Here is a 19,411-nt window from a genome sequence, read left to right as displayed (position 1 = left end):
GTTAGCAGTAAGGATTTCGGGAAAAAGGTTTGTGATGTAGCCAGACTGGATTTGGACTAGGCACTCAATCCACCTACATTCCATCCTGGAATGATGCTGACAGGGATCCCCTCAAAGTTGGCCTATGCCTATCCCCTTGAAAACCCTAGGGAGTCCAAAATTGAACTCGGTGCCATGAGGAAGCTGGTGGTGGCTTTAGGAGGAGTTATGTTTGGTGAATATCTCCTTGGCTGCTTGAGAGGCTCTAAGGAGGACACGAGTATTGAAGAAATGAAGCTGCACTCGCCCAGCACTCGGGCACCGGGGGCTCTGTCCTTCACGGGGTAGTCCTGGTCCCTGCCCTTGATCTTGGCAGCCTGTGTAGAGCTGTCCTAGGTGCTGTGGGGAATGCCCACAGGAAAAATAAGCGCCTCTTCTCTCTTCTCCGCATGTTGCAGTGCTCTGTGATTTGCTGGTTGGGAGGGGGTTTGAAACGTATGAAAGCATCAGGAAAGGGCAGGAAAGGGGACGTCCGGAAAACACCAGTGTCCGTTGTTCCAGATCTTTGTTTCCAATTTACTGTGGCCTCCCAGGAAATCCTGACTTTGGAATAAGCTCCGCTGATGGTTCCGGGTGATGGTAGGGCTCTGATCAGCTGGGCTCCTGGCATCAGAAAACTCATCCCCAAATTATCTGCTCCTAAACCACAGGGAAGAATCATGAAAAGGAAACAGGCTGTTAGAAGTTTAGCCAATCTCTTTTCCAGGGAAATTATTAAGAATCTGGGCAGTATTAAAAGTTGGCACACACATGGCTTTTGTTTTCTACTTTTTTTTATCTGCCTCTTCCACCTGTCTCTAGGCCTCCTTGTGAAAAACTCGGTGGTGAGGTGGGGCAGGAAATGGTTTGTTTCTATCACTCCCATGCCCCATAGTTGTGGTTATCAAATGTTTTTAAGTTTTTTAAGTTTTAAGTTTATCTGCCCTCTCTTCTTTCACCCGTGCCCCATCCCTGACATGGGAGCAACAGAAATGCTTTGCTTCTGATGGGATCCTGGTGAGGTGAGGTCTGGCAACAGTTCATTACATTTCATACATAAGAAGACCCCCCCCCCCAAACAGAAAGCTAGTGTGGAATTACCATTTTATAAGTATCCATTCATTAACTAAATATTGAGGGCCTACCATATGCCAGGGCTGGTGTCAGTCTCTCAGGATGCAAAGATAAGCCATGCATCAATTCTACTATTAGAAAGGCTAGAACCTTCTAGAAAGTCATGTGTGATTAGGGATGCAGTGAACTTAATGTGTGGCAGTTAGTGTCCAGGTCCTTAAAAGCAATAGATTCAGTGCAGGGGAAGTCCAGATTACTGTTCCCTTTTTTCAGACAGAGAAAGGTAGAGGTGCTGGTCATGAATGGCTTCCCAAGGGTGTAGCCATGGGAAGATGCAGAGGAAGGACATTCCAGATCAAGAAAATAGCATCACAAAGGCTTCAGCACCTTTGGGGAAAACAAGTCCAGCGGTGTTGCATTACACCTGTGTTGAAACCCACATTAATCTGGTTAGAAAGAACCAAAAGAATGCAGGCTATTGTACTTGAAGAGTCCTAGGGTGAGCATGAGGCAGAAGACATCATGTCCATGATGGGTCCTGGGGTCTCTGCTTTTCTGGTGGTGAGAGCTGCACTTTGGGGAAATTTAAAGGATTTTCAGGGAAAAGATTGATTCAATGTGGCATTTATCTTATGATGATCTAGCATCAGAGTAAAATGTCTTTCCCATGCAGTGAAAAGAGAAGTAAGATCGGAAAGGCCATTTTAGACCAGATGGTGGGGAGGGAATCTTGAGTGCCCAAATGCCATTTGGCATCACTACACTAAAAGAATGTTCTCCATGGCTTTCTTTGCCCGCTCAGATCTTCTGTCAAGTGAGAAAAGAACTCCTTTCTCTTATGCCTATAGTCTTTTTCTTGGTCTTATTAGAACGTGAATTCTAAGATTGGAGAGCAGGAAGAAAGGTTGAACCAGGGGCAGAAAGCAATGAACAGTGACATAGAAGGACGAGCCAGGTGGCTGATCTTGCCATACCCTCTACCCCACTCATTCTAAATGGTTACCTGGTTACCCTGTTTTTATATCATGTATAGCCATCAGCTGCATTGCAAAGAAAACGAAGTGTAAAACTTGGCAATATCATTTTTTTTTAAAGGGTGGGGATTGTCTTGGAATTTGGAAATTGGAAATCTGAGTTCAAGTCTTCATTCTGCTAACTCCTAGCTGTGCAGCCTTGGGCTAGTTTCTTACGCACACTCCCTCTTTCTCTCTCTTTTTTTCCTTATACTCTGTGAATTTCAGTTTTCTCATTTTTCACAGGGATTATTGCACCTACTTGTAGGTTTCCTATAAAGATTAAATGTGCTAATGTGTACTTTGAAGAGAAAAAATATTAGACCAACCTTCATTATTATTATGTTAACTGCTATTTTCTTATCTCTGCAAAGAGATAGCTATCCTCCTAAGAATCCATAACAGTTTCCTATATCCCTACAATCGCACATACACATTATATTAAGTAATTTATTTGTGTCTCTTCTTCTGTAACTAGGCTGTAGGTTTTTTGAAAGACAGGGAGAGTCTTATTCATCTTTATAATTACCTTGGCATTTAAGTGTCTGGCACATAGCAAACATTGGTCAAATGAATGGGTTAATTGTAAATTGCGGAAAGCATCCCGTATTAGGAAAATTAATTATTTTTAGCCTACCACTTTGTTATTAGCAAATAGTCTGAATTCTTGAGGACTACCATATTTCAATTCAGATTAATTCAGTAATATTTATTGAGCATCTGCTATGCACCAGACACACAATCCCTCATCCTCAAAGAGTTTGTGGTTTCCTTGGGGAGACAGACATATACTCTAATAAACCAAAGACAGACAGACTGGAAAGCAGTATTATAGCCTAAGCATAGACTGCTGACCGGCTTGTGGCTTCCCCATGAGCACAGGCTCGGTGTCTCTGGGGACTGCCCGCCAGTAAAGGGTGTTATGTATGCAGTGAGAAGTAGTAGTGAGATGATTTCCCCAAGAAAGAAGTGGAGCTCAGAGCAGAGCAGGAAGGTCCTGTTTGTCGGTTGGCGTTAGAGCTCCTCTTTGGCTGGAACTGGATTACTGTTGTCTCCGAGTTGGCCTGTGTGCCCTGAGACCTGCTCAGAAAGCGAAGGAATTGTGTGTCATTATTGGGTCTTCTGATGGCTACCATCACCCTGTCCCCATTCCTTGCTGCTTGCCAGAAGGAAGAGATTTGTTTCTTGTATGTGCCCAAGAGACAGAACTGGGAACTGTAAAATCATAAACATAAAACATAAAGAAAAACTTTGTAATAGAGCTATTTGATACTGGGACAAGTGGCTTTGGGGAGTTAGGTTTATGGAGACTGGATGAACGCTGGGTGCAGACAGGCTCAGACATCTCATTGGAACCAGGCTTCCCCAGCGTTTACAGGTATGAACTCACTAAGCATCTTGTTAAACTGCACGTTCTGATGAGGCTGGTCGAGGACAGGGCCTAAGATTCTGCATTTCTAGCAAGCTTCCAAGTGACATTGATGTGCAGGGATCACACTTGAGTAGCAGGGGGCAATGAAAGCTATTGGTAATTAGGATTCTAGGAAATTAATAATAACCGCCATTTTAAAATACCCAGTGCCAGGCAGTGTGCCAAGGGCGTTACATGTGCTCTTTTATTTAATGTCCTTTAATAAGTAGATTTGGAAGGACCTGGGATGGATTACAGCAGAGATGGGAAGCAGAGGGACCAGCCAGGAGCCCTGGAAACAATGTAGGTAATAGTTACAGAAGTCCTAGCCCAGAGGCAGTGAGATTGAGAAAAGGAGCTAAATGAAAGGCACATCACAGAGATAATAATCAGAGTTTTTGCGATAGATTAACTAACTATGATGGCCAGGGGGAAGGAGTCATTAGACATGGTTATGAGAGCAATGGGGAGGTCTGCGAAATCCTTCATAGGTGAACTCAGAGAAGGGGCTGATTTGAAGAGGTTGTTAATGAGTTGAGTTTTTAGACATAGAGGATACTTGCTAATATTTTTTAAGTACTTAACTCTATGCTGGCATTGTCCCAGATACTTCACATGTGTTAATTCACTTAAGTCTCACTACAACCCACGGGGTAGCTATCCTTATCAGCCCTATTTTACAAACGTGGAAACAGACCCCAAGTAGCCAGGCTCATAAGTGGCAGAGCCAGGTTCTCCCTCCGGGAAATCTGGCTCCAAAGCTTCCAATGTGGTAGGTTTTAGAGTTTATGAAGTTCTTTACCGTTGTGCCCTGCTCATTTACTCCCAACTTGTCTATTTATTCTGAGCAACCCACATGTTTAGTATCCGTTAATCGTATCTTACAGGTCATTGTTCCTCCATGTATATATTCATTGAACAGATAGTTATCGGTGTCTCCTATGTAGTATGTATGTACGTAGTAGTGCTGCATGTGGGCAAACACAGCCCATGCCCCCATGGAGCTTACACTTAATGGAGGAGGCGGGCGAGAGTCAGATGGGCATCTGATTTCGCCCTGTTATGTTCTTCAGAGGGAAAAAAATAGAACACTGTAGGAGAACATGATCTAAACTGGAGCAAAAAGGAAAGTTCCCTTGAAGAAATATTTGATCTGCAATCTACAGGATAAGTAGATCTTAACTAGGGAAAAGGGGGAAACCATGAGCATGGGCCTTAATAGCTCTATTATTTCCCACGATCTCTCCCTCTCTCACCTTCTTTCCTCTCTTCTATTCCTTCCCTCTCACCCTCCCTCCCTCCTCTCTTCTCCTCCCACCTGCCTCTCTTCCTCTCTCAGCCCTTATAGCTACAATTGCATAGGAATCCAACATTTTCTTTAGATACTAACTCCACACAGGGCAGGAATAGGATCTGTTGTCTGTCTGTTTTGTTCACTGCTCTACCCCCAATGACTATGACTATAACATTGCTAGGCACAGAATAGGCACTCAGTACATATTTGTTGAAAGAAGTAATTAATCAATTAGTTAATTAGATACACAGAAAGTAGGAAGGGGCTATAGGGGTTATAGGGGCTGAATTCATCTCATGATGAAAAACATTCTCATATGATGTTCAAGGCATCCTGGTATAAAAGAAACATGTCTGGACTTGGAGCAAAAGAAATTAGCCATTTGCTAAATTTGACTATGGGCAAGTCACTTAACTCTCTGAGCCTGAGCCTTCTTATCTATTAAATAAAGATCATCTTTGTCCTGTCCAATTCACAAGGATGTTGAGAAGGTGTGATAAAATAATCTAAGTAAAAGAGCAGAATATAAAGTGCTACCAAGTACACTGTGAATTTTTTTTAGATTTTTTTTTTTTTTAATTTAAGAGAGAGAGACAGTGAGAGGGAACATGGGAAGGGAGAAGGTCAGAGGGAGAAGCAGACTCCCCGTGGAGCTGGGAGCCCAATGCTGGACTCGATCCCAGGATTCCGGGATCATGAGCTGAGCCCAAGGCAGTTGCTTAACCAACTGAGCCACCCAGGCGCCCCCTAAGCACTAGCTGGTGCTGGGCACTTTGTGACATCTCCGCGGGGATTTTTGTCCTGGGTGGGAGTGTGAACTAAATGACTCAAATCCTTTCCAACTCATATGTGCTATGATTGTGACACATAAATGCATTACTTAGCCGTTTCTATAAGATGTGTCTTTAAGTTTGGGATACAGAGAGCTGAGTTAAAATGCGAAAATATTTATAGTATGTTGTAGTATGATGTAGGTCAAAGAGCAAGAAATGCTAAAGAGCTTGTGTTTTTGTTTAATAGTGGACAAAGATCTTACGGTAAAATCTGTGTGTGATTCTCCAGGAAGGGGGAAATTCAAATGTCCAATTTCCCCAGATTTGTTGAGGTCTCTGTCTGTCTGCAGGTCACTGCAGCCATATTTAGCAGGCACCAAAAAGAAAGGAGGTCCCTTAAACGAAAACATCAGTGATTGGGGTTTTAAGGAATTGCAGATTACTAGGAAGGTCCCTGCCATTCAGGGACTCCCTGGTGACTTGGAAATCTTGCTGGCTGCTGGCAGTAGTTTGCATGGAGACTGAATTTTATCTCAGCGCTTTTGAAAAAGTAAAGAAACCACAAATCCAGTAGCTGTTCAAAGCAACAAAGAAGGTGCCTTTGGCTTCTAACAGGAGTGTCTCTGAATTCCTCAAGGAATTCCAGGCCTAGGGTTGATCCAGCTGGCAGGGAGGTATCGATCTCCACTTGAATTCGCTGAATAAATAATGGTTGCCATAGTTATTGAGCAGTCAGAACTGGTTGGAGAGCAGGGAAAACTCTGAGGCACCTTCTGTGAGTTTGGCCATGAGAAAGTCTAGTTATTAGGTTCCATAATCAACCCCCTCCCCAAATTCAGCCAGCACTGTGCTCCATTTCTTTGCCAGAAGACGAATATGGGATCTTGAATATAACACAAGACATGGGCACTGGAAGGAAGGCAAAGTTGAAATCAATGGATTGGTATTTTATTCTAGGAAAAGCGTCTCTCCCCGGGTTGTGAATCTAATTCGATATAGCTTAGTATTAATAGAATTTGCTATCAGCAAGATGACTGTTTGATCATATTACAGCTGCGAGAGAGACCAAATCCCAGATTGTTCTAGGCTAGCAGTTTAATATACAAATACTGCTAACTTGGAAATTTTAAAAGAAAGGAAAAGAGCTAGATGACAAGCTCATCAATATTCTCACTTTTCTGTCTCCTTTCACCCTTTTCTATACGCAGAAATAAATTTTGCATAGGTAGCATCACATCTTAGGTACCATTTTATATTCTGTTCTTTCTTTAACAGGATATTTTATATTTTTCCATGTTGCTTCACAGCCTTCTGATTTGTCCTTTCTGATGTTTACAGAATCTTCCATTATGTGCATATGCCATTTAGCAGTATCCCTATTCTTCTACCCCTTAACTTTTTCCCGGTTTTTTAAAACAGATACTGCTACCCCCAAATGACTTCACACATACAGTTTTAGTCTTCGGCTGAATTTTTCCTTCAGATAAATTCCCAAGAGTGGCATTACTTGGTCAGAGGCTATGAACATTTTACAGCTCTTGAAGTTACTGCCAAACTTGCAGTCTGCTTTTTTGCTTCGGTGAGGCCAGGGGCGGGGTTGGGGGGGATGGTTGGAGAAAACTTTAAGAAGAACACCGTTGCAGGCAGAATTTCTCTTGAAGGTCAGTCCTGGGTACATCTTTTTGAGACTAAACAAAGGGGCTATGTATGCAGTAAAGATAAACGGAGAGGACAGGTTTGCACCTGGGCTGATTAGCTCACAGTTTCCTGGGAAAAGCAGAATCGTGCCCTGCAACGCTTGGGAAGTAGGGAACTTTACTGCCTTTTGTCTGACCCTGCGGTTGCCAAGCATTTGCCAGGCGGCAGGCACCATTGTGGGTGCTGACCGTACCACGTGTGTAGCACACTGCAGCTGGCAGAAGGTCTTCAGGTAGCATCATCTTAATGAAGCCTGACAATAACGCACACTCCATGGAAGTAGATTTTATTATAATCATATTTTTTCTTTCAATTTATTATGCAATATTTAGGACACACAGAAAAGGGGAGACCTGGATGGCTCAGTCTGAGAGCGTGCAACTCTTGATCTCAGGGTTGTGAATTTGAGCCCTACATTGGGTCTACAGATGACTTAAAAAATAAAATCTTGGGGTGCCTGGGTGGCTTAGCCAGTTAAGTGTCTGACTCTTGATTTCAGCTCAGGTTGTGATCTCAAGGTTGTGAGATTGAGCCCCACGTCAGACTTAGTGCTGGGCATAGAGCCTGCTCAAGATTCTCTCTCTCTCCCCTCTACCCCTCCCCCGCCAAGCTCCCTTCCCCCATTCTCACACACCCACGGGCATGTGCACGTGCACACTCTTTCTCTTTAAAAATAAAATAAAATCTTTAAAAAAAGAGACACACAGAAGGAAATGAAGAATACAATAAAGACTTGTATGTCTACCTCCCTGTAATCCCCGTTTTGCTAGAAGGACATTGAGCCTCAAAGAAATGAGGTCACATGGCTAGTACATAGCAGAACCAGACCTGGAGCCTAGCTCTGTCTGGCTGTACGTCCAGAGCCCTTTACTCTATATTGTGGTGCACGGAGATGAGACACCTGCAAGTTAAAATCCAACTGAGATACTGGCGGTTTTTATGGTTGTAGTTTAATGTAAATACGATACATCAGAGCCAGAAGGGACCTTAGAGGTCGTTAAGTCTGACCTCCTTCTTTTAAAACAAGCCCTAAAGAGGGAGGGACTCACCCAACTCATACACAACTAGCCAGCCTGGGGAAGAGTGCAGATCTCCAGGTCCCTCGGCCTACTTTGATTTAGCGCAAGAGAAGAAATGTCTGGATCTTGCTTCATTTGCTAATTGACATTTTTTTTGTTTCTGTTTTAAGGAAATAACTTCCCTAACAAAAATATCCCCAACTGAGGTTTAGGAGAATACTTATCTTGATGAGCACTGAGTAATGTATAGGATTGATGAATCGCTGAACACTTTTGTATGCCTGAAACAAATATAAATATAAATTTATATTTATATAATTTAATAATAAACAAATATAAATATAATTAATGGATATGTTAATTATACTGGAATTTAAAATACATATATATATATATATATATATATCTCCCCAACTGAAAAAAGAACTGTAAGAAAAATGAGACACCATTGCTTGATTTCCCTTTAGAAGGATGTCTTCCATCTCACAAGAGTTATTGTTTTACATGTAAATATACTTAGAGATAAAAAACCCTGACTGAGATAAGTAGAGCCAAGCCCTTCTCTCAGGAAAGAGACTTTGGTGTCTAATTGCTGAGGGAAAGCAAAGTGATTGGTACTGGATGTGAGTAAGTCCTTTCTGATTAGAGATGCAACATCACTCTGGGGTAGGAGGACAAAAATCTTTGGGACTTTGAGAAAATCACTTAAAATAAAATAGATCATAATATTTAACATGGGGATTCTTTTATGTATTGTTTTATGAAATACGAGATACACGTGTTCATGTCTTGCTACATTGTAAAATGCCTGCAGCGCCTCTTTCTGGGCCTCTTCACTTCTCGTTGACTTTTCCATCTCCACAGCAGGAAGACGTGTATTTTGTACAGAGCACCAGGCATAGGTCAATAGGTGTTTCAAGGGGGGCCACAAACAAGGAAAAGAAAAGCCGGATTCTTCTCAATGCTGGTTAGCATGAAAACACAAGAAATGTGCTTTGTGCTGGATCTCATGGGGCAGCCTTTGCATTAGCAAATGGAACTAACAGGACCCCTCCCCCTCCACCTGTTAAAATGGGAACATTAATTTGTTTGCCTGGATGTGTTTCTCTATCACTCTGATAAAGAGTTGCTTCCTGACTAGGCTTTTGTAGGACGATGTATGCAAAATAATCTCTCTGTCATTCATTCAATGTGACTGTGTGCCAGGAAAGGTGTGCTTCCCCTAAGCTGGTACTCCCAGAAACTGCCAGAAAATTAAGGACAATTATTACCTTCATTTTATAAGGAAACTGGGGCTCAGAAATTAAGAGGCTAACTTAGAGGAACACAGCAAGGAAGTGGCAGGACTGGGATTCAAAGCCTGGTGCTGTTTGATACCAAAGGCTATGAGTGACCTCTAAGAGGGAGGCACTTGGATTGTAAAATGCCATCCCAACTGGTAGAAGAAGACATGGGCCTCTCTTCGAGATTCAGAGCCTCTTAAGATGGGGATGCCTGGGGCACCTGGCTGGCTCATTCAGCTGAGTATCTGCCTTCGGCTCAATTCATGATCTCAGGGTCCTGGGATGGAGCCCCACATAGGGCTCCCTGCTCAGCAGGGAATCTACTTCTCTCTCTCTCTCTCTGCCGCTCCCCATCCCCACTCATGCATTATCCCTCCCTTTCTCTCTTTCTCAAATAAATAAATAAAATCTAAAATAAAAAAAAAAAATGAGGTGCCTGGTTGGCTCAGTTGGTAGAGCATCTGACTCTTGATCTCAGGGTCATGAGTTCATGCCCCACACTGGGTGTGGATCCTACTTTTAAAAAAAGAAAAAAGCAAAACCAGAAAACAACAAAGTCTCTTAAGACGTCACCACCTCCTCAACTTGTCCTTTTCTCTCCCTCTGCAGAACGACATGGGTTAAAAGAACCAAAGAGAGTGGAGGAGTTATGCAACAAGATCACGAGCAGCTTGAAAGACCACCAGAGTAAGGGACAGGCCTTGGAGCCCAGCGAGCCCAAGGTCCTGGGCGCACTGGTGGAACTGCGCAAGCTCTGCACCCTGGGCCTCCAGCGCATCTTCTACCTGAAGCTGGAAGACTTGGTGTCTCCACCTTCCATCATCGACAAGCTCTTCCTGGACACCCTGCCTTTCTGAACAGGAGCAGCCGGAGCAGGGAGCCGCCTCAGTGGCCAGCACCGTCTTGCTAAGCAGCAGAGGAATGGGTCTGGACACCTACTGTTTTCTGTCCTTCCTTAAGAGGAGAAGCAGCTCCTGTAGAAAAGACTTTTTTTTTTTTTTCTTTCTGGCACTTTTCCTTACAACCTAAAGCCAGAAAACTTGCAGAGTATTGTGTTGGGGTTGTGTTTTATATTTAGGCTTTGGGGTTGGTGTGGGAGGGGAGGGTATAGTTCATGAGGGTTTTCTAAGAAATTGCTAACAAAGCACTTTTGGACGATGCTATCCCAGCAGGAAAAAAGGATAATACAACTGTTTTAAAACTTTCTGGGGAATACAATTATAGTTGCTTTGTATTTAAAAACAAGAACAGCCAAGGGTTGTTCGCCAGGGTAGGAGGTATCTTGACGTTGATCTTTAGAATACACTTCCTGTATCAAGGGTATATATGTGATACAAACAAGGCAGAAATTCTCTCTTCTTAATTTCTCTCTTCCTTTATTTTATTTTAACAAAACTTGAAAGATGACAATTACCTAGAAATCAGACATAGCAAAATGATAACGGCTGTTCGTCTCCATATACAAGTGCAATTTTTAAAGTGCTGTCTTGCTGAGTCGTGTTTATTAACTCTCCTTTATTTCGTATGGAGGTAAAAAAAGGAGGCAGTCGTGTTGGCAAATGACACATGTTAATTTTCCTAGCGAGGCTTTGTCCATCTGTAGAACCCTTCTGAGGTACAGTCCATCCAAGACTTTGGGTCATTCTAAATGGATCCAGATCTTTGTCCAGCTGTCCTGCAAGGGGCTCAGATCACAAAATAGAATGAACACAGCCATCTCAGCTGTGTTCTGTCAATCCAGACAGAGTTCTCTAAACTTGCTTCAGTTAATAGCAGCTGACCGACACTTTCATTCACAAGCCCCAGGAGCTTTCAGTGAGTCTCAAGCGTTTGATCCCTAAATAAGAACATGCAAAGAGGTAGGAACTGAGCATACAGGGTAAACACCAGAGGTAACAAGATTTTTAAAATCTACATAATTTAATTTCTGTTGTTGGTTACAAAGACAATTTTGGAGAGCAAGCGAGTCTTATTTAAAAAATTAATAGTATGAATGTGATTACTAGACAGGATTAGTGGGCTGCGTTTCAACATTCCGTGTTTGGACTCCCTTTTGTATGTTTATACTGTCGATGCCATATTACTATGAGATAATTTGTTGCATAGTGTCCTTATTTGTATAAACATTTGTATGCACGTTCTATTGTAATAGCTTTGCCTGTATTTACTGCAAGACCACCAGCTCCTGGAAGCTGAGTTACAGAGTACTTAAATGGGGTGTTCACAGTGACTTGGATACACCAATTAGAAATTAAATAAACAAATATATATATAAATATAGCAGGTTACATATATATATATATTTATAATGTGTCTTTTTATTAACCATTTGTACAATAAATGTTACTTCCCATGCGGTTATTTTATGATTCATTTGCAGTGACTTTTAAGGCAGTACTGTTTAGCACTTTGATATGAAAATTTTGCTTATGTTTTGCTAAATTCGAATAATGTTTGAAGATTTTTAGGTCTAAAAGTCTTTATATTATATATTCTGTATCAAGTCAAAATATCTTTGGCCATTTTGCTAAGAAACAAAGTATGAATGTGAAACTGATGTCACAGTAGTTTCTGTTAGCTTTAAATCATTTTTGCTTTAGTCTTTTTCAAGAAAAAGATAACAAAACTATGCTGTTTATATTGTCATTAAATTATACAATCAAACAAATGCCAAATGAATTGCTGAATTGCTGCAAAGGATAACCCAGATAGCAAAGCATATATGTTTCCCCCCACCAAGAGTCATTCTGATATTTGATCATGTATTATGTTTGTGTGTGCTTTTATGGAAGATTATTATTTTTATATCCAGGTTATAGGGTCTGCAATGTTAGGCTCTTGGGACATTAGACTTGTCAACTGCTCCCCCACCCCTTCAAAACTCATAGAGGAGAAAACTGGGACCCAGAGAAAGTAAAAATTGCCCAAGTCCAACAGGCTAGTACCAGAATCAAGACTAGGACCTAATTCTCCTTTCCATAGTGTTTTTACTCAACTTATTGCATCTATAGGAAAACAGGCTTCTAAAATAACCACTAATATTTACATTTCACCTGATAACCATGAGTAAAGTAGTACTTTTGCATTAATTTTTTTGAGCTTATATACAAACATAATAAACATTATTAAATATCAGGAAAGCTAACATTTCGTACAAGGTAGCTTCGGACCAAATTCAAATTGAATTTGAATAAATTAGAAATGCTGTGCATACATAACCCTTTTGTGCACCATTAGTATTGGAAAGTTATTCCTTGTTTTCTGTCATGTCCATAAAAGAAAAACGAAACAAACAGAAAAATCAGAGCCCTGGAGAAACGCTGTTACTTTTCATTTTTAAACCCATCAGATTAAAGGAAAAGACTTTTTAGCCGTGATTGGTTGGCAGGAATGAAGGCTTTTAGTTATAGGTCCAGACACTAGTGTTAAAAATAAAGGTTATAGCCAGTGTTCTTCTGTCTTCCATAGTTGTAAGAACTATGAGAGCCTCCCACATAATCCATCAATTCAACTCTCTTCTTTTATCTTAACGTTGACACACAAGTTTATACATACAGAGTGGATGACCAAACTAGCTCAGAAGAGGACAGCAAGAATTAAAGCAGGTGATTCTTCCCTTGTGGGAGAGCTCTCTCAGTGTGAACATGCCTTCTATGGGCAGAAATCAGGAATCTACCAGCTGTTAATGGAGAGTGCCTTGCTTTCATTTCAGACAGCAGAGTTTTCCAGAGTTTCTCTGCTCTTCTGACAGCATTGCTCCTTAGTGTGTGTTAACCTGTGGTTTGAAAGAAATGCTCTTGTACATTAACAATGTAAATTTAAATGATTAAATTAAATTACATTTTATCAGTGGCTACCGGTGTGTTGAATAAGCATGCTTCATTTAACAGTATTCTCTTCATCATGTATAAAATGGTATTTGCCGTGAGCTCTTAAACACATCCACAAATGGATTTTTTTAAAAGCTTACTAATGCTGAAAAATTAATAGGCATTCTGGATTGGAAATATATTAAACCTCACTGATTGGGAAGAAGGACATTCTAAATTCAATAACCATGTATTGACTACTTCCTGTGGACAAAGCACTGCTGTGTGCTCTAGGAGATACAAACATGCACAGTGTTTGAAGCTATTTTCTTTGTGTGTGTGTGTGTGTGTGTACATACAAATATGAATATGAAATATATATATTTAATAGAGCCTAAAATGTTCTTTAAGGGTATGAAGGATTTATTTCTATATCAAGATTTTATAAAAATCAGGATTAGAGTTCTCCAAGATTGATCAGTACTCTTTGCCTTTGCCTTTTTGCTGACACCATTATCCTACATTGCCTAGAAAGACCTCTTTGTGGGCAATGCAAATGCAACTTTCCTTCAACTATGCCCCAAACATCATATATTCAGGATTAGGGCAAATGTATTACTTGTGTGTGTGTTGATGGGTCCAAAAAAGAAATGTGGAGCTCTACTTAGTTCATCAGTTTATACACAAAGAATTTTCTGTGGCATCTAAGTGCTATGTTCAGTCTAGGGGCCAAACCCTGCTTCTTGCTTCTCAGTAGTGCCTTCATTTCCTGAACTATATAGAGTATGACTAGTTAAGAAAAGAATGAGAGATATGGTGGCGCTCCATCTTGCATATGGATTTAAATACAGGTGCTTAGCAAAAGTACACTCCAGAGGCAAAAGTCTGGTTTGAACAAGGAGGGAGGTGGGAAGTTCAGGACTAAATAAGGGGCAGATGTCTGTAGTTGAAATTTCCTAAGTTAAATGCACAAAGACAACAAAGGAAGCTAATTTTTTGCCTTTTTTTTAAATCGGGCACCTAGTTCAGTGATATTAAGTACATCCCCACTGTTGTTTAACCAATGGCCAGAGCTCTTTTCATCTCACACAACTGAAACTCTGTAGCCATTAAAAAATAATCACAAAGGGGGAGGAGCAAGATGGAGGAGGATTAGGAGACCTAATATCATCAGATCCCTGGATTTCAACTAGATAGTTATCAAACCATTCTAACCCCTACAAACTCAAGAGGAGGTCAAAGAGAAGAAGAGCAGCAATTCTAGGAATAGAAAAGCGACTGCTTTCTGGAAGATAGGACATGCAGAGAAGTGAATCCGAGGCAATATACAGGAAGATAGACCATGAGGGGAGGGGCTGGCTCCCAGCAAGCGGTGGAGCAGCAGAGCACAAAATCAGAACTTTTAGAACTCTGCTCCATTGAGGGACATCGCTCCAGAGGCTAAGTGGGGGGGCAGAGCCGTCATAGAGACAGTATGGTCTCAGGACCTGCCGGGTCACAGAAAGACCAGGGGTATCTGAGTGTGGCAGAGCTGCCAGGTATCATAGCAGGGAGGCTGGCTGCAAAGACAGAGCCGAGGAGTGAGCTCTCAGCTCAGGGTTACCCTAAACTGTGATCCAAGGCACAGTCCAACCACTGCTCTTCGAGCAGGGACCCCACAAGTGGCAGATCGGGAGAGAACCCCCTCCTTCTTCCTCTGGGAGGAGCAGCACAGGAGTGTGCAGCAGGAATCTGCTAGATTTGGAGACTCCAAACGGGACCATGCACCAGAGATAGAAATGCTCAGTCACAGGCCGGTGAGCACAGAATGCAGCTGGAGACCAAGGAAATGGGAGGGATTGACTGCTTTTCTCTGAGGGTACACAGAGGAGTGGGTCCCGAACTCTTGGCTCCTATGGGCTGGAGATTGGGAGGCCACCATTTTCATTCCTGTCCTCCAAAGCTCTACGGAAAGCGTTCAGGGAATAAAAGCTCCTGAGGGTGAACCCAAGCAGATTACTTAGCCCAGCCCCTGGCAAGTGTGGAGCAATTCCACACTTTGTCTCGGGCAAAGACATTTGAGAATCAGGGCAACAGGCCCCTCCCCCGAAGATCAGCAAGAACATCCAGCCAAGACCAAGTTCACCAATCAATGAGAACTACAAAACTTTAGAGCTACAGGAATATAGCCCATAGAATTCATGGCTATCCCCCCCATGATTCTTTAGTCTTTCAAAGTTAAATTCTTTAGTTTTTTTTCTTACTCTATTTTTTTAATTTTTCCTCTTTCTTATTTTAACATTTTTAAACTATTTTATCTTATCAATACCTTTTTAAAAATCTTTAAAATTTTCATTATTATAGTCATATTCTATCCCTTCATTGTATTTAACCTTATTTTTTATATACATTTAGGTTTTTATATCTTTGAATTTTCGTATACAGTTTCTTGTGATAGATCAAAATATACCCTAAATCTAGCACATGGCTTTGTTCTAATCTCCAGCCTGATCATGCTCTTTCCTCTTTTTTTTTCTTTTTTTGACTGACTTCTTATCTTATCAATTCCTTTTTTAGAATCTCTTTAAATTATCATCTTTACAGTCATATTCCATCCCTTCATCATGTTTACCATTATTTTTGTATCTATATAAGATTTTCTTTCTTTAAAATTTTGGGAGGCAGTTTCTTCTAACAGACCAAAATACACCCAAAATCAAGAGTGTGTCTCTGTTCTATTCATATATTCATATATATATATATGTATATATTAATATGTATATATAACATATATATTATTTATATATATTTATATATATTTTATATACATAATCAGAAGAGGCCTGAAAACAATTTATATATATATAATATATATAATATATATAATTTATATAAATTATTTATATATTTATATAAATTATATATATTATATATATAAAAATTGTTTTCAGGCCTCTTCTGATTTCATTAGTGTATATTTTTCTGGGGTTGTTGCTACCCTTTTAGTATTTTGTTCTCTCATTCATCTGTTCTTATCTGGATAAAATGACAAGGTGGAAAAACTCACCTCAAAAAAAAGAACAAGAGGCAGTACCGACGGCTAGGGACCTAATCAATACAGACATTGGTAATATGTCAGAACTAGAGTTCAGAATGATGATTATCAAGGTGCTAGCTGGGCTCGATAAAAGCATGGAAAATATAGGAGAATCCTTTCTGGAGAAATAAAAGAACTAACATCTAACCAAGTTGAAATAAAAAAGCTATTAATGAGATGTACTAAAAAATGGAGGCTCTTACTGCTAGGATAAATGAGGCAAAAGACAGAATTAGTGATATAGAAGACCAATTGATGAAGAATAAAGAAGCTGAGAAAAAGAGAGAGAAACAACTACAGGACCACGAGGGGAGAATTCGAGAGATGAGTGATACCATAAGAAGGAAAAATTTTAGAATAATTGGGATCCCAGAAGAAGAAGTGGGGAGGTGGGCAGAAGGCATATTGGAGCAAATTATAGCAGAGAAGTTCCCTAATTTGGTGAAGGGAACAAGCATCAAAATCCAGTAGGCACAGAGAATCTCCCTCAAAATCAATAAAAATAGGCCCATAATCCATCATCTTATAGTAAAACTTACAAGTCTCAGAGACAAAGAGAAAATCCTGAAAGCATCTCAGGGCAGAAGGTCTGTAAGCTACAACAGTAGAAATATTAGATTGCCAGCAGACCTATCCACAAAGACCTGGCAGGCCATAAAGGACTGACATGACATATTCATAGCACTAAACAAGAAAAATATGCAGCCAATAATACTATATCCAGCTAGGCTGTCATTGAAAATAGAAGGAGAGATAAAAAGCTTCCAGGACAAATAAAAATTAAAATTAAAAGAATTTGCAAACACCAAACGCCCTTCAGGAAATATTGAAAGGGGTCCTCTAAGCAAGGAGAGAGCCTGAAAGGAACAGACCAGAAAGGAACAGAGACAATATACAGTAACAGTCACCTTACAGGCAATGCAATGGCACTAAATTCATATCTTTCAATAGTTACCCTGAATGTAAATGGGCTAAATGTCCCAATCAAAAGACCCAGGGGGTCAAAAGGGATTAAAAAAAACAAGACCCTCTGATTTGGATTTCCCTGATGCCCAAAGAACAAATGATCCAATCAAGAAATGAAGATTTCTTCAGAAGACATGAACAGACATTTCTGCAAAGAAGACATCCAAATGGCCAACAGACACATGAAAAAGTGCTCCACATCACTCGGCATCAGGGAAATACAAATCAAAACCACAATGAGATACCATCTCACATCAGTCAGAATGGCTAAAATTAACAAGTTGGGAAACGACAGATGTTGGCAAGGATGTGGGAAAAAGGTAACCCTCCTACACTGTTGGTGGGAATGCAAGCTGGTGCAGCCACTCTGGAAAACAGCATGGAGGTTCCTCAAAAAGTTGAAAATAGAGATACCCTATGACCCAGCAATTGCACTACTGGGTGTTTACCCTAAACATACAAATGCAGGGATCTGAAGGGGCATGTGCACCCAAATGTTTATAGCAGCAATGTCCACAACAGTTAAATTATGGAAAGACCCTAGATGTCCACCAAAAGATGCATGGATAAAGAAGATGTGGCATATATATAAAATGGAATACTATGCAGCCATCAAAATACAAACCCCTGCCATTTGCAACAACGTGGATGGAACTAGAGGGTATTATGCTAAGCAAAATAAGTCAATCAGAGAAGGACAATTATCATATGATCTCTCGGATATGAGGTATTTGAGAGGCAAGGCAGGGGGTCGTAGCGGGTAGGGAAGTTAAAAATGAAACAAGACAGGACTGGGGAGGGAGACAAACCATAAGAAACTCTTAATCTCAAGAAACTCTTAATTTCCCATGGAATCTTGGCAGTCAATAGCTGTCCTCCTTTGGACTCGACAACCACCTCTCTGTCTCTTTCCAGCCACATTCACTAAAGCCATAATGAACAGCCTCATCCCACCCAGAATTTACTTTTGCTGTCCCTGCAGAGAGATGTTAGAGCATAACAAAGAACCAGGCTGTCCTTATGCATCCCAGGCTTGTTCTCTTCCTAGCAGTCTGGCCTGTATTTGCCCATTGAATATAATGTGTCTCCTAACACACTTTCTACCTTTGATTCCTAAAATCCTCATTTCTTCACCCTCACCATCTCATCCTTGCTCATTTTTTCCTTCCAGTTTCTAATCAATTGTTCAGAATCACACAAAGACTTTTTTAAGTATATATGTAGAAAAAACACACATGTAAGTATACTACCTAACAAACCTGCTTGTGTATGTTTCATTGTCCATTTATACATACTTAAGATTTCTCTTATTTTAAAAAATAAAGAGTACATCCTTTATATTTGTATTTTTGCTTTTTTATACTGCCAAGCTTCCATGGGAAATGAAAAGAATATAAAATTGGAAAAATAAAACTGATTAAAAAGAACAAAGTAAAATATATACACCAAAAAATGCAAGTGATTTAAAACCAAAAAATAATTATAAAAATGATTTTTAAGGTCACTGTTTTTATTTTATTTTATTGCCTCTTTTTTTTGTTATTTTTTTTTCCAACATGAAAAGTGACATTTCTAGCAAGTTCCCGGGTGATGTTGATGCTATGGTCCTGGGACTACACTTTCTAAAACACTCATCTAGAGAGAGCCTTGCCTATATTTATCAGAAGATGTGTACAAAAGTATTCATCCCCTATTCTTCCACCGCTGCGCCCACCTCCCCTCTGGTAACCATCAGTTAGTTCTCTATTGTTAAGAGTCTGTTTCTTGGTTTGTCTCTCTCATTCTCCCCATGTTCATTTCTTTTATTTCTTAAATTCCACATATGAGTGAGCTCATATGGTATTTGTCTCTCTCTGACTGACTCATTTCGCTTAGTATTATATAGTGTAAAATGATTTAAACATATAAAACAATAGTATAACAAACACCTATGAACATACCATCCAACACAAGAATGGTTGGAGTCTCTTTGTTTCT

General features: G+C 40.4%; 1 protein-coding gene across 1 annotated transcript in view; it reads left to right on the top strand.

Annotated features, from left to right (window-relative positions):
* The window catches only part of NR4A3 (nuclear receptor subfamily 4 group A member 3), a 38,892-nt gene extending 25,463 nt beyond the window's left edge, over nt 1-13,429 (top strand). The window contains exon 8 of the mRNA XM_046023928.1: nt 10,193-13,429. Coding sequence (XP_045879884.1) covers nt 10,193-10,440 — 248 coding nt within the window. The 3' untranslated portion in view covers nt 10,441-13,429. The remainder of the gene's footprint in view (nt 1-10,192) is intronic.
* The last annotated feature ends 5,982 nt before the right edge of the window (nt 13,430-19,411 follow it).

Source organism: Meles meles, chromosome 11 (assembly GCF_922984935.1).
Source record: "Meles meles chromosome 11, mMelMel3.1 paternal haplotype, whole genome shotgun sequence".
NCBI classification, from domain to species: Eukaryota; Metazoa; Chordata; class Mammalia; order Carnivora; family Mustelidae; genus Meles; species Meles meles.
The sequence above is the reverse complement of the archived record's forward strand: the minus strand, read 5'-3'. Positions and strand labels throughout refer to the sequence as shown.